This window comes from Sarcophilus harrisii, chromosome 3 (genome assembly GCF_902635505.1).
Source record: "Sarcophilus harrisii chromosome 3, mSarHar1.11, whole genome shotgun sequence".
Taxonomy (NCBI): Eukaryota; Metazoa; Chordata; class Mammalia; order Dasyuromorphia; family Dasyuridae; genus Sarcophilus; species Sarcophilus harrisii.
In genome coordinates this window covers 394957552-394971384 of record NC_045428.1, presented here as the reverse complement: position 1 = coordinate 394971384, position 13833 = coordinate 394957552, and the positions used below count along the sequence as shown (strand labels likewise).

Sequence of the window (13833 nt, the reverse complement as noted above, 5' to 3'; positions counted from 1 at the left end):
ATAAGCTTTACCAGTTTTATAGAAAGTTCTATTGTTTTTCTGTCAGTTATTTGACCAGACATAGCATTTTAAATGTTTTTCTTTAAGTCTTTGAATTAGTTTTTGTTTTTAATAATCCATGTGTATCTAAAAATAGCAATGTAGTATGCTATACAGAAGGAGAGGTCCATATCACTAGGTTAATATTTGGTGGACAGTATTGACAATAACATATGAATAAAGCAATCTATTAATATGTTTTTAAAAGGAAATTATGTTTAATCGAAGCCATTTGATAAATTATCTATAACCCACCCCCTGTCACTGATTGTTTTATGTTGCTACAAAACATTTCACTTCTGTAACAGGCTGAGTAATGATAGGGTGGTTTCTGTCTGTCTGGTTTGATGGATTACAAGACTGATCAATGAAAACCATAGTGAAAATGTCATTTGTCCCAGCAACATTTTTTTCCTGTCCTACTTGAAAACATAAACCGACAGTTTCCCAGAAACTATTGTTTACTGTTGAATATACATTGAGATTGCTTGTATTTGTAATCCATTTTCCAGTAAATTCTTATGTACTTTTATATTACTAAAACTTAATCTTTAGAAATATACACTGTACTTTTTATTCAGTTTGAAATTATCTTTGTAAATATTTATTGTCCTCTGTATTTATGTCACAGGAAGCACATTAATATTTGTTATGGAAATAAAGATCTTAGAATACTCTGTTTTATGTACTTTTTAATATACATTGTGAATGAACTTTTACTTTTTATTGCTAGGATTAAGGGGATTGAGTGGTAAAAGTGTGATGTTCTTGAGGAAGTGATCTAATTAATCTTAACAAAGACCAAGTTTTTAGAGTAGTGTTTATTATTGTACGGACTTTACATGTTGCAAATTAATTTTCTTTGTTCTATTTTAAAATTAGCAAGAATAATTTTTATCAGTAGGAAAAAATAAGGTTCAGTGTTTAATTTTTCTTCCTTCTCCCCCACTTTTCTCCCCTTCTTTCCTTCCTCTCTTTTTTCCCTTTTTTCCTTCCTTTGCTTCTTTCTTTCCTTTTCTTTCCATTTCCTCACCAGAAAAAGTCACTGGAGTTTTAGTTAAATTGGCTAAAAAGATAATTGCTCTAGAAAGGAAAGTTTAGTGACTAAATGGTGGGATTGGGTTTCAATCATGCTTGCAATTTTTTGCTTAGATTTGATGTGACCATTGGCAATGTATTTAATTATTCTGAGTTCATTTCCTTATCTTTAAAAAACTTTTGTTTTATGTTTATTATTTTGGCTTTAAGTCAATCATTTCATACTTAATGACTGAGAGACAAAAATGAAATTCTAGTTTTATTTAGCATACAACTAATTTACTTAAAATATTGAGATTTCAAAACTTTTACAAATTGAATATCCTTTTAAAACATTCAAGTTAGAATTTATGCAGCTGAAACCTTTAAAATCTGTTATGAATTCAAGAATATATTAACTGTGATATTGAAGTCAGTATATATAGAATTGAATTGTTTTACCAGTGCTAAAGGACCAGAGTATTGTTGCTCTGTGATTTGAGTGCGGTTTAGTTACCACCTTATGATGGTATTTCCTTATATTGTGACCTAAAACTGTTCATTTTGCTTCTGCAATATGGTTTGGCAGTGCTAATTATAAATATTTCAAGCACATGACAGGGCATGATTTATTTATTTATTTATCCATTTACTCATTAATTTATTTTTTTTTGCTGAGGCAATTGGGGTTAAGTGACTTGCCTAGGGTCACACAGCTAGGAAGGATTAAGTGTCTGAGCTCAGATTTTTCTCAGATTTGAACTTGGGGCCTTCTGACTTCAGGGTTGGTATTCTATCCACTGTACCACCTAGCTTCCCCCAGCATGATTTATTTTTGTTCAAATATTACCATATAGCTAGCTTACTGTGATTGATACTTATCTTTTTCCATCCCTTCCCCTAGGTTTGGGATGGAAACAGGAAGAGTTAAGATCTAACTTTTTAGGCCTCTAAGAAAGGAAGGAATAGGGTCAGCCATAAGCAGGAGCTCTATGTTCTCTTACCCATGACAGAATAAATTCTCAATGCTAAGTTTAGGAAAACAGTCCAACAAACTTCTTTGGGTAACCTGGACTTCCAATTAATCAAGGAGTTAATTATGGATATTTGTGGAATAATTATGGTTTTCCTGTGGAATCTTTATACTTTTCTACCTTTTTCCAGTTCTAGAATTACAATTAAATCAATATCTTCATTGCTATTTAAAAGTGTTTGTCAGTCAGCTCCCTTGTAGTCCCACTCACAATTCCTTTGATCTCCCAAACTACAATAGTTCTCCTGAGCCACACTCCTGGATATGTTGTCTCTTTTCTGATTAGAATGTGAACATCTTGAGGGTAGAAATATCTTTTATAGTAGTATTTCCTGTGTTTAGTCTGATGTTTGGTACATTGTTGAAAAATGATTTTTCATTTCTCTTTCACATAGATTTCCATTATAGAATGAAATGAAGTTTGACAATGTCTTTTTTTTTTTTTTTTTGATTCTCCTGATCCCCAAATACAAGTAGTATATTGTGTTTTGTGAGTGTTTTTCCTAAGAGCTTTAAGAAACTACAGGAGAATATATAGGCTTAAAAATGGTAAACATTGGCAAATTACATTGTTACAAAAAAGCCCCCCAAATCTAATAATAGTTGCTCTTGATAATTTTCAAAATGTGAATAGTGGTATTAAAAGGAAAATTATTTGGGCTTTCACCCTGATTTTAATGAAGTAAAACTCAGAGCTAAGAATTAAAAGCAGTTTATTTTACTATATCAAGATAGCAACATGTTGATGGGATGATCACGGGAGATCAGCAAGGAATTCATGATGAACCTAGATTTTATTGATAACTATCATAATGATATGAAGAAAGTTTAGGTGGTTTCACAGAAGCAAAGAGGGATGGGTCATTGTACCTGAGTACCTCCCCAGTTGCCCACAGGAGAAGGTATGGGATAACTTGAGGGTAATACAAAGGCTGCAGACTAGGTGGTGCCTCTCCAGCAGAGCTTCACCCAATACTAATAAGCAGGTCACTGAGTTAGCATAATTTTTAATAGCCATCAGTCAAATCTTAATTTCTAGTCTTGCCCTTCCTGTAATTTTGGGATGCAGGCTCACCCAGTTCTTCCTGTATCTTTCTTATTTTTATATTTAGGTTGTCTTTTGTTGTCTTCTCTTTTCCTAGTAGAAGAATAAAAAATAATGGGTACTAATGCTGATTATTTAGCCTCTCCGAGATTCAAATGAAATTACTTGACATTCAGAGCTAAGTCCATACTTCTGCTTTAATTCAATTTAATGAAGTTTTCTTAAACATTATACATGACTCTGTGCTAGAATTAAGATGAAAAAAAATAGCCTCTGCCATCAAAGCTCTTATAACCTTTACACAATCAAATCATCAGGTTAAGTCAGAGAAGGTTACAGACAAAAGTTTGCTAAAAAAGAAAGATGTCACAGGAAAGCAGATCATTTGATGCATTGGTACCCTAGAATGACAGGTAAAACCTCTCACAAAATAAAAAAGCAAGAGAAATGGGAATACATAGCTTTTGTCTGTGACCTTCTCTGATCCTTCCCACAATTAATAGTAATTCTCTAGCAACTTCCCCCTTCACCCCCAAATTACCTTCTATTTGTTTTTTGTGTTTTGTCCGTTACCTAAATATATGCTTATCTCTTATTAGAATCTAACTTCTTTGAAAATAGGGATGTTTCACATTTTCACATTTGTCTCTATCCCTGTACTTAATAGTGTCTAATCCCTGACACTTATTAAATGTTTGTCATTTATGATGAGCACATCATAGCTTAGTTGTTTTATCTTATTTGTCTATCCCCAGGTTTGGAAACTGAGTCAGTATAGATATTGGAATTCTGGGGTTGGTTTGAGGCAGTACAAAAATAATTTCCATTGTTCATAATCTGGTGAGGAACCCATAAAAATGAAAAATTCTGCTCTCCTTCCTATATTCACATTTTTTTTCACCAAATGATTCCAGAAATGATTGATTGAGCTATGTAAAAAAATAGAAATTATTTTATGTCTTACTATTTATAACTAATTGCCATGCAAACCAGTAATAATTCTTTTTCCCCCGATAGTATTTTATTTTTCCAAATACATGTAAAGATAGTTCTCAATATTAATTTTTACAAAACTGTTCTAAATTTTTCACCTTTCCTTCTTTATCTTCCCCCTCCCCAAAACAGCAGTCTGATATAGGTTAAATATGTGCAATCTTTTTAAGTTTATTTCCATATTTGTCATGTTGTGCAAGAAAAATAATGTCAAAGGGGGAGGGGAACATGGAGGGGGGAAAAAAAGGTGAAAATACTATGCTTCAATCCAAATTCAGTCTCTGTAATTCTCTCTCTAGATGTGATTGGCATTTTCCATCCCAAGGCTGTTGGAATTGCCTCGAATCACTATATTGTTGAGAAGAGTCAAGTCTAGTGCTATTGATCATCACATAATATTATTGTTACTATGTACAATATTCTCTTGGTTCTGCTCACTTCACTCAGCATCAGTTTATATAGGTCTTTCTCAGGCTTTTCTGAAATCAGCCTCCCCCTCACCTTCATGTACCATAATAGTCATTCCCTCACTGATGGGCATTCATTCAGCTTGCAGTTCCTTATCACTACAAAAAGGGCTGCTACAAACATTTTTGCACATGTTGGATCCATTTCCTTTTTATTATCTTTTTGAGATACAAGCTAAGTAGCCAGCCCTGCTGGCTCAAAGGGTATGCATAGTTTTGGGCATGGTTCCAACTTGCTCTCCAAAATGATTGGATCATTTAACAACTCTACCAACAATGTATTAGTGTTCCAGTTTTCCCATATCTCCTCCAACATCTATCTTTATCTTTTCCTGTCATCTTAGCCAATCTGAGAGATGTGAGGTGTAAATCAGTAATGATTCTACATATTACTCAATGCATGTGACATTGTTTTAAGTTTAAATTTCAGCACTAGAAGTTGTTCCCATGTGCAGAGTTTACACACACACACACACACACACAGACACACACGCCATCCTCATTTATAATGACATTCAAAGTCATCTTTTGGCATTACATTTATAATAGTAGGATCTCACCTATGTGTTGCCTTTGTATTTGTCTTTCATTGCTTTGCAGGCTTTTATGCAATATTTAAAAACGTACATGTTTGCCTTCTTATTAAAGACTGTGAACTATTTATACATAGGGGAAGAATTTTTGCTTCTTTTTTACTGTCTAAAGTTCCTAGTGCCCTCTATATAAGTGGTCAGTGAATACCTGATGAATGAATAAATGTCTGTGATGTCCTAATTAGTATTTGTTTATGGATAAGTTGATTATGGAAAATAAGAGATTAGGTAGACTTCTTGTACTACATTCATTTTTTCCTTTTGCTAACCTTTAAAATAAAAATCTGTTTCTAAAAGTAGGATTGGATAAAGGAATTAATAAGCTTAAAGGAATTTGTTTAGCATTACTGTGTTTCTAAATTTGTTATTTATAAGAATGGAAAGGAGGTTGAAATTAATGACTAAAAATAAGATCTAAACATTTACCAATAAACTTCAATTAATCATATTCAATTCCTCTGACCCACTCACTACTAGATTAGAAGTTGTAGAGGAGGTGCAGATTTGCATTGAGAAAGCAAATTTTCTCACTGGAGTTCCTTGCGTTAATACAATAATAGATCGGGTCATAAATATATAAATACAATTGTGTGTATTCATTTTTAAAATGTATATGAATAATTTACTCTTGCAGTGGTTTGGCAGCTGGAGAAGACAATGGACAGAGAGGTTATTTGCTGACATATGTCATTGCATATCTTCGGGTAAGTCTCCTTTCATTGATCCATTGCTTGTCTCAAAGCCCACCTCTCCCCAATCCCCCAATTCTTCATTGTAATTTATGCAATAATGCCACTGAAATAGCAGAATATATCCCTTTCCCCCAACATTTTCCTCTATTCTTGTTTTTCATATTGATTATCTGGACTTCAATTTTAAACAAAAAGTTCTGTAGATCATTGTTTAATTTTTTCTATTTTATTTTATTCTAGTTAAGCTAAAAGGTATCTTAAGGATATTAAATACTATTTTAGAATTATCCATTAAAATAGATATTAGCATGTTTCAGGTTAAAAATTGAAATCAATATTTATAACTAACTTAACAGTATTAGAAACATTGATAAAAAGTTTGTAAATGAAAATGACCAATGGAAGGCATAATTTTTAGTGAATATCTGAATGGATGACGGTGTCTTCCTTTCTTAGTGATGCACTATTAATGTATTAAACTTTTTTCTTAAGAATCAGTTTATTTTATATTTCTCATGTTATTTATGCAAACAAAAAATTGGATACCTCATGATGAGGGTAATATTTTGTCATAAATTTAACCTGATTCATAGTACTGGGAGATGCATCATTCTAAACTTGGAGTGCAGTTAGTGTTTAAGATAGCTGTTTCAACGACAGTTTTCTAGTTGATTTATCCTTTTAGTGATTGCTGACCATGCATGTGATTAATAATGCTTAAATGTGAATAAAGACATATCATTTATTCCATTTTTTTAAAGATTGCATGCTTCCCTCCTGCTCTTTTTTTTTTTTTTTGGTCTTGTCTTTTGTATGGTAGCTTCTGTGAATTATTTGTAATGTTCTAAACTCTAATGATTTCTTTTCTAATATTGATTTCTTTTGAACTTGTGGTCAAGATATTGTCCCTGATCCCTGTTTCTATGTTGCAGTCATTCTCTTTCTAATCTGTTTTTCTTTAGAAAGATACTTGTAGAAAAAAGACTTTCTCTTCCTTTCCTAAATTGCTGTAAAAGCAATTTTGATTATATTTTGTTCTTTTTCTGTTAGTAACACTCTAGGGATTTGTTTTTCAGTGTGACACCTTAGATTTTTTTTTTTTTTTTTTATGTTAGGGAAGTAGTATTGCTTTTTTGTTGTTTTGTGACTTAAAACTAAGAAATATAACCATTCCCTTCAAGTAACTGTTTCTCACCTATCATTTCTTTTTATTAGCATCTTTCTAAAATGATAGATTTTGCTATAGGACTTTTTGTCATGAAGTTGTGCTTTTCCTAATTTTTCTATATTTTCTATATTGTTTTTTAGGAATTTCTGTTTCCTCAATATTTCATTAATCCTGTAAACCTGGACTCTCTTGTAACTTATTTATATAAGTGCTAGCTTAGGGCCCAGGGTTAGGGTCCAGCATGTCGTCTATCTAAATTATAGATGATTAATATTCTCTCTCTCTCTCTCTCTCTCTCTCTCTCTCTTTTTTAAAATGTGTATGTTAACAGGACCTGGGCTTGGAACACTATGTATTAGGAGAATCCTTTGAGACATCTGCACCTTGGGATAGGTAAAATATTAAAATGCCTTAAAAGTAAATTGTGCATTCAACTACATTTATAAAGCTGCTGTTGTTGAGGATTATGTATATTACCCATAAGCCTTCAGAATTTTTGTTTCCTTATTAAGAAAATTAGTTTTTTTTAAAAAACCCTTTTCTATAGAGATTGAAAAGGCATGAAGAGTCCAAGAAGTGAGAAATTTTTAATTCTTTCATAAACATCAAGATTTGGGGAGTTAATCAGTGATTAGGCAAAACTTAGAAAATCTGATCTGTAGATGTAATTTTTGCATGTAGTTTTTTTGTTTCTGATATCAATTTTTAAAAAGTGATGTTAGCCTCAAAATAAGATCTTTCAAATAATTTACGCAACTTAAATAATTTAGGGTCTCTAGAAGATCATTTATGAGACAGCTAGTTATCTCAGTGGATAGAGCTACAGGCCTAGAGTCAGAAAGAATAGAGATCAAATCTGGCCAGAAATAGTAGCTGTGTGATCTTGGGCAAGTCATTTAACTTGTTTGCCACAGTCTACTGGAGAAGAAAAAAGCAAACCAAGAAAACCCTATGGACAACATTGTTCTGTCCTAATGGAGTTACAGAGGTGGACATGACTGAATGCCTGAACAAGAGCAGGAGCAGCAAAAGAAAGCTTAATGCATCTTATTTGTTAACTTTATTTAAGTGGAGGGAGACTTAACTTTGCAATAGATACAAAAAGTTCATTTATCAAATTCTGGAATTTTTGTCTAGAATTCACTTTATGACCTATGAGTAAGACTTGCTCTCTGGGCCTTAATTTTCTAATTTACATTTTGTTCTTCTCTATGTTATGTTTGCTAGTATTCCCTGTCCCTTCTGTCTCCACATAATTTTTATTCTAGCTCTAATTCTACAATAATATTTCAAGATTTCTAGTAGTCTAGCTTTATTATATATATAAGGGAGTTGTATGAAATAAAAATAAAATGTTAATTGTAGTCAGATTTTTGTAGAGTTTTAATAGTCAAAATGTATAGGAATATATTTTTCAACCTTTATTTTGATAGCATAACCAGTAGAATTTCTTTTTTTAAACTATTATTTCAGTTTAGATACTACTTTTGGAAAGTCATTTTGCTTCTCTGTATCTATTTCCTTGCCTGTACGATATGTTATTATGAGGATAAAGAATTATCCTTTTGAAATATGCAAGTGTCTTCAAAACATGAATTAAGAACTGGTTGGGAGCATTGTATTGCGGTGAAAAGAATTCTTATTCTGCTTGGCAATAGAATGAAGATCAAGCTTGGAACCTCAGTCAGCCTTGCCCCTTCCCTCTTAGATAACTTGGGGCAAGTTATATCATCTCTACAGGCCTATATATATCAACTATGTAAAAACAAGAGTATTAAATTATATGATCTCTTAAGATGTTTAGTTCCAAGTCTATGAACAGGTAGTCCAGTGATTTTGTGATTCAAAATAAAAACCCAGCATCATACTTAAAACAACGTTAGTGGAAAACTGATATGAATATTTAAAAAAGCAAAAGTAAGCATACATCTTTATCACAAATTGAAAGGAAGATTTCCCCAAAGATTAGGAAAAAATTCATTCTTGACAAGCAGTTAGGATAGATGGCACTCTTGTATATTAGATATTATGGGGCTCCTTTTTAGTGACTTTAAATTTTTTTTTCTCTTTAAAAAAATTAATGTATTTACTTATTTAAAATCTTAAACACAAAATAGAAAAAATTCATATGCACAGCAAAACATAGAGAGGATATATAACAATAAATTTCCATTTCAAAAAAGCATATATGAAAATAGAAGACATTGTGCTCAGAACTGTCCATCTTTGCTTCCTTAATTCGTTTTCTTTTGTTCTCTGCTATGCACTTTATTCTTTTTACCCCTCCACCTTCCCCAAGCAGGCTACAGTTAAGCACAGATATATACATATGATGTAGGTAATGTAGACAACAAATGATGGTAGGCACCAAAAGTTGGGGTTCTATCATGTGAAGAATCCACAATTGCCATTCTCTTTGGCAAAAGATAGATTTTTTTTTTTTTTTAGGGAAGAGCTTACAGACAAAATGAAAGGGTACAGTAGGCACCAGAAATGGCAAACATGAAATAGAGTAGGAAAGCATATGAAAGACAAGTTCCTCAGTGAAACTCACAATTAGCTAGTGGAAAGAAAGCACCACCCCCAAATTAAAAACTACCTAATGCCGTAACAATCACTGGAGATGCCACGATATGAGGCCAAAGAGCATTGTTACCATCACAAATGCCTCTATGAAAAGCATGGTTAAGCTGAATTAGGAACGAATGGGCCTGAAGTAGCAACCAGTAGCCAGTCAGAGGAAGTAAGGTTCATCCACAGGTTATGGGCTTGCTCTGAAGGATTGTGTATCTTCAGATGGTGGGTTGCTGATCTCTCATGAGTGGAGGATAAAGGTATTCCTAAGGGTAATAATCTGCTAGAGGAATTAGCTTTGTTGATCTTTATTCATGGATGTAATGTCTATGTACGCCAACATGTTATGTCATGAGGTTGGAGCATGCCCTTAACTGGCAGGCCAAATCCTGAGAAGGACTTAGCACCCTAAAAGAATTAGTTGTAAGGAGGAGAAGTGGGGTTGGGAAGCATAGTGGAGTTAGGAAAGATACCATAGGGCCTGAAGGAAGAGGAAGGAGAAAGATACCAAGACGCAGAGTGCTGTGGTGGTGGTGGAGTGACCCAAAGGAAGGCAGTAGCCATGGAAGGTCCATAAGTAGATTTAAAAGGGAAAATTTAACCTCAGGAACATCACTGGGATTTCTGATAGGGCATCACTTCTCATCAATTCCTCTGCTAAAACACCCAACATTGAAGACCACATCACTTGCATTCATGCATGTGTACACTTGCATAGTTACCTATAATCATACGTAAATATACATATATACATTCATATTTTTACTATGCTTGTTGAGTCTGTTTTTCTGAAGGTGGGATAACATTATCCTTTTTAGTTCCAAGTCTTTCCATATTTTTCTAACTTTACGAAATCATCATTTCCTATGCCAAAGCAATATTCTGAACTATCTCTAGTTGTTTTGAATAGTCTGAAACAATAAGGCTACATATAATGTAGTTTCCCTAATTTTTTTCTCTTTTGATTGAATCTATTTTAACTTTAACTTTGTCTGAGACCAATGATTAGTATCCTTCCTTTTTTTTCCCTAATTAATTCTGTTCCTGATCACTATTAATGCTTTTGTGTGTATCTTTTTTTTCCATCCCTGCTAATTCTTCTACTTCTACTAGTTTGCCTTGCTATGAACCTCCTACCCCCACTCCCTACTTCCTTTCTAATCCTCTCCCTTCTTTTCCCTCCCTTCTTATTAATCTACACATCCTTCTTTCTATACGCCACCTTATTCTCTTCTCTTTATTTCTTTATAAATTTTGAAGAGTTTTATACTCTTCAAGATACTGTTCCCTTTTTAACCCATTCCTAATGTAGTAGGGTTTCAGAATTACCAGCCCTCCTCCCCCATCTAATTCCTCTATGTCAGTCCTTGCTCTTGAACCTCATTTGTATAGCATAAGTACTATTTTTACCTTTTCTACAGTTCTGCTTTTTAGACACATCATACTCAACTCTACCCCAATCTTTCTTTTGGACTACCCAGTTACTAATGATAGTTTTAGATATATGGGTGACATTTCCACATATAAAACATATACAGTTTATCCTTGTTGAGTTTCTTGAAATTAGTCTTTGATGTTTACCTTATTTTATTTTTTTATATATCAAATTTTCTTTCAAGTATAGGAGTTTTTTGCAACCAAATCCTGAAAATCTGGCAATTCATTAAGTGCCACCTCCCTTTTTGGGGAGGGGGGTGTGTTCAGAATTAAAGTTAATTTTGCTGGACATATTTTTCACTGCAACTCGGTTTTTGTTTTTTTTGTTTGTTTGTTTTAATCTTAAAAATATAGTATTCTAAGACCTGCGGGCTTTTATTGTAGTCACTGGTAAGTCTTGCGTGATTCTAATTGTGACTCCAGGATATTTGAATTGTTGTTAATGTTGTTGTTTTGTTGTTGCTTGTGGGTTTCAGAATTTAGCATTAATGTTCTTCTAGGTTTTCCCTATAGGATATCTTTCAGGTGATGATTGGTGGACTCTTTTCTATTTCTACTTTCCCCTTCTGTCCTAACACTTCAGGACAATTTTGTTTAATTATTTCTTGTATTAGATCAAGATCCATTTTTGATTGTGGCTTTTGGGTAGTCTAATTATTCTTAGATTTTCTCTTCTTGATATGTTTTCCAGATACATTGTTTTTCTTAAGTTGTTTCACATTTTCTACTATTTTTTATTCTTTATATCATTTTTATATCACTTTTATCATTTCTTGATCTTTTATGGTTTTAGCGGCTTTCCCTTGCCCAATTTTAATTTTCTTCTTTTAAGATTCTGGGTTTCCTTTTCTAATTGGTTGACTTTCTTTTCATAATCTTCTTATTTTTTTCTTACACACCTGGCACATATTCTCAGTTTCTCTTATTAGATTTTTAAAGTCTTTTTTTAGTTCTATGAATTCTTTTGGGGCAGTGACCATTTGAAGTTATCCTTTGGGGTAGGAGAGACTTTTTTTTTTTTTTTTTTTAATTCAATAGCCTCCTCTGAAGATGAATTCCAGTCTTCCCCATTCCTATAGTAATTCTCTATAGTTGGGTTCTTTTTTCCTTTGTCTTTTTTTTTTTTTTTTTTTAATGAAAAGTTTTAGCATTTGCCTTTAGGGTTTATTACAATGTTAATTTTACATATATCTTAGGAAGGTTATTTTGGTAGCTGTATGCAGAATTAATTGGAGAATGACTCAATGTATAGATCAATTAGAAAGGCTATTGCATATCTAAGTGGAGAAAATCAGACAGATGTGAGAGATGTTGATGAGATCAGAATTGAGCAAGACTTGGCAACTAATAGGAGGGAGATTGAAGAGCCAAAAGATGGTTTAGGATTGCAAATGTAGGTATCTTGAATAGTAGTGCCCTCAATAGAGATAGCAAAATTAGAAGAGGAAGATTTGGGAAGGGGTTAAAGAGTGTGAGATGGGAGGTTTGAGGAGGGACGAAAAGATTTGGAAGAACTACTATGGAGCATGTACTAAAGAATTAGTAAGGAAGCTATGGAGGAAATGGGTAGCTGTAGTGAGGGCCCAATTGAGATTGTATAACATAAATTTGTACTGAAACCCACTGAGAGAGTAGTCAATACAGGGAAAATTATCTGGAAAATATTTGAAGGAGTTAAAGAGTTTACTGTTATGATGGAGATGAACAGTAGGGTTTTGTAAAAGAAAAGCCAATAGATTATAGTTGGATAAGGGAATTTTGGAGGTAGTATTGAGTGATAGTAAGATCAAGGGTATACAAACAGAATAGTAGTATTTTCTGTGAGAATTAGTGAGAGGGAGATTATTTTAATTAGTACTCAGAATGCAAAATTATATTTTATATAAAAATATGTTTTTATTTAAACAGTATTCTCACAAGTTTCTCATGTTAGGAAAGCTTGCATAGAAATGAATATGGTACACATTACAAAATTATATGAATACTTTGTGCTTGTAGTTGTCAGAGAATGACGTCTTCTTGACAGTAAGCATTTATTATAGTACCTGGTATGTTTCAGGCACTTTGCTCAGTATTGAGATTACAGATATTTTTGCTCTCTAAGAGACCAGAATCTAATGGAGAAGACATACAAAAAGCCCACACCCCTCAATAGAGAAAGCCAAGTAAAAAATGAACAGGGGAAAGTATAATGGGGGAAGAAGGGAAAGAGAGAGAGAGCAAGAAAAAAAGAGGAGGAAGTAAAGTAGTCCAATAGTAAGAATGACAAATAACCAAAATCTAGATTTTCCCTTTTCCAAAGAAGCAGATTTATAGGCGTACAGAATTACACAAGATGGTGGTTTGAAATCTATTGAAGGAGTTATTTACATTGACATAATCAGATCCATCAAGAATAATATAATACAATGCTTAACAAAATTGTGTTGAATGTAATTTTTTTTTTCCTTGATGATTTAGAAAGCCTTTCAGGAAGTTACAGTATCCTAGAGACATCATGGCACAGAGTTCTGCTAAAGAAACTTTCAATTGAAAGACTGCCAGTTTAATCAGTCTTTATATGAAATTTCTGTAATTCATTAGAAAATATTTTCTATAATTTTGCTTCTTTTCAGGGTTATAGATCTCTGTAGAAATGTAAAGGAAAGAATAGCAAAAGAGTGCAAAGAGAAAGGTGTCCAGTTTTCACCTCTTTCTACTTGCAGGTAAGTTTTTCTTATTCTTTGATTCTTTGTTCTAGGCAGTCATTGCAATATTTTATTTCCAATGTAAGGG

General features: G+C 32.9%; 1 protein-coding gene across 2 annotated transcripts in view; it reads left to right on the top strand.

The window, feature by feature from the left end:
- Nucleotides 1–13833, top strand: part of AGPS (alkylglycerone phosphate synthase) — a 138475-nt gene that overhangs the window by 95895 nt on the left and 28747 nt on the right. For both annotated transcript variants that reach the window (XR_004233079.1, XM_031960414.1), the window contains exons 15-17: nucleotides 5822–5891; nucleotides 7379–7440; nucleotides 13674–13763. Coding sequence is in view for 1 of the 2 variants with exons in the window: in XM_031960414.1 (XP_031816274.1) it covers nucleotides 5822–5891; nucleotides 7379–7440; nucleotides 13674–13763 (222 nt within the window). In the remaining variant the exon portion in view is untranslated. The remainder of the gene's footprint in view (nucleotides 1–5821; nucleotides 5892–7378; nucleotides 7441–13673; nucleotides 13764–13833) is intronic.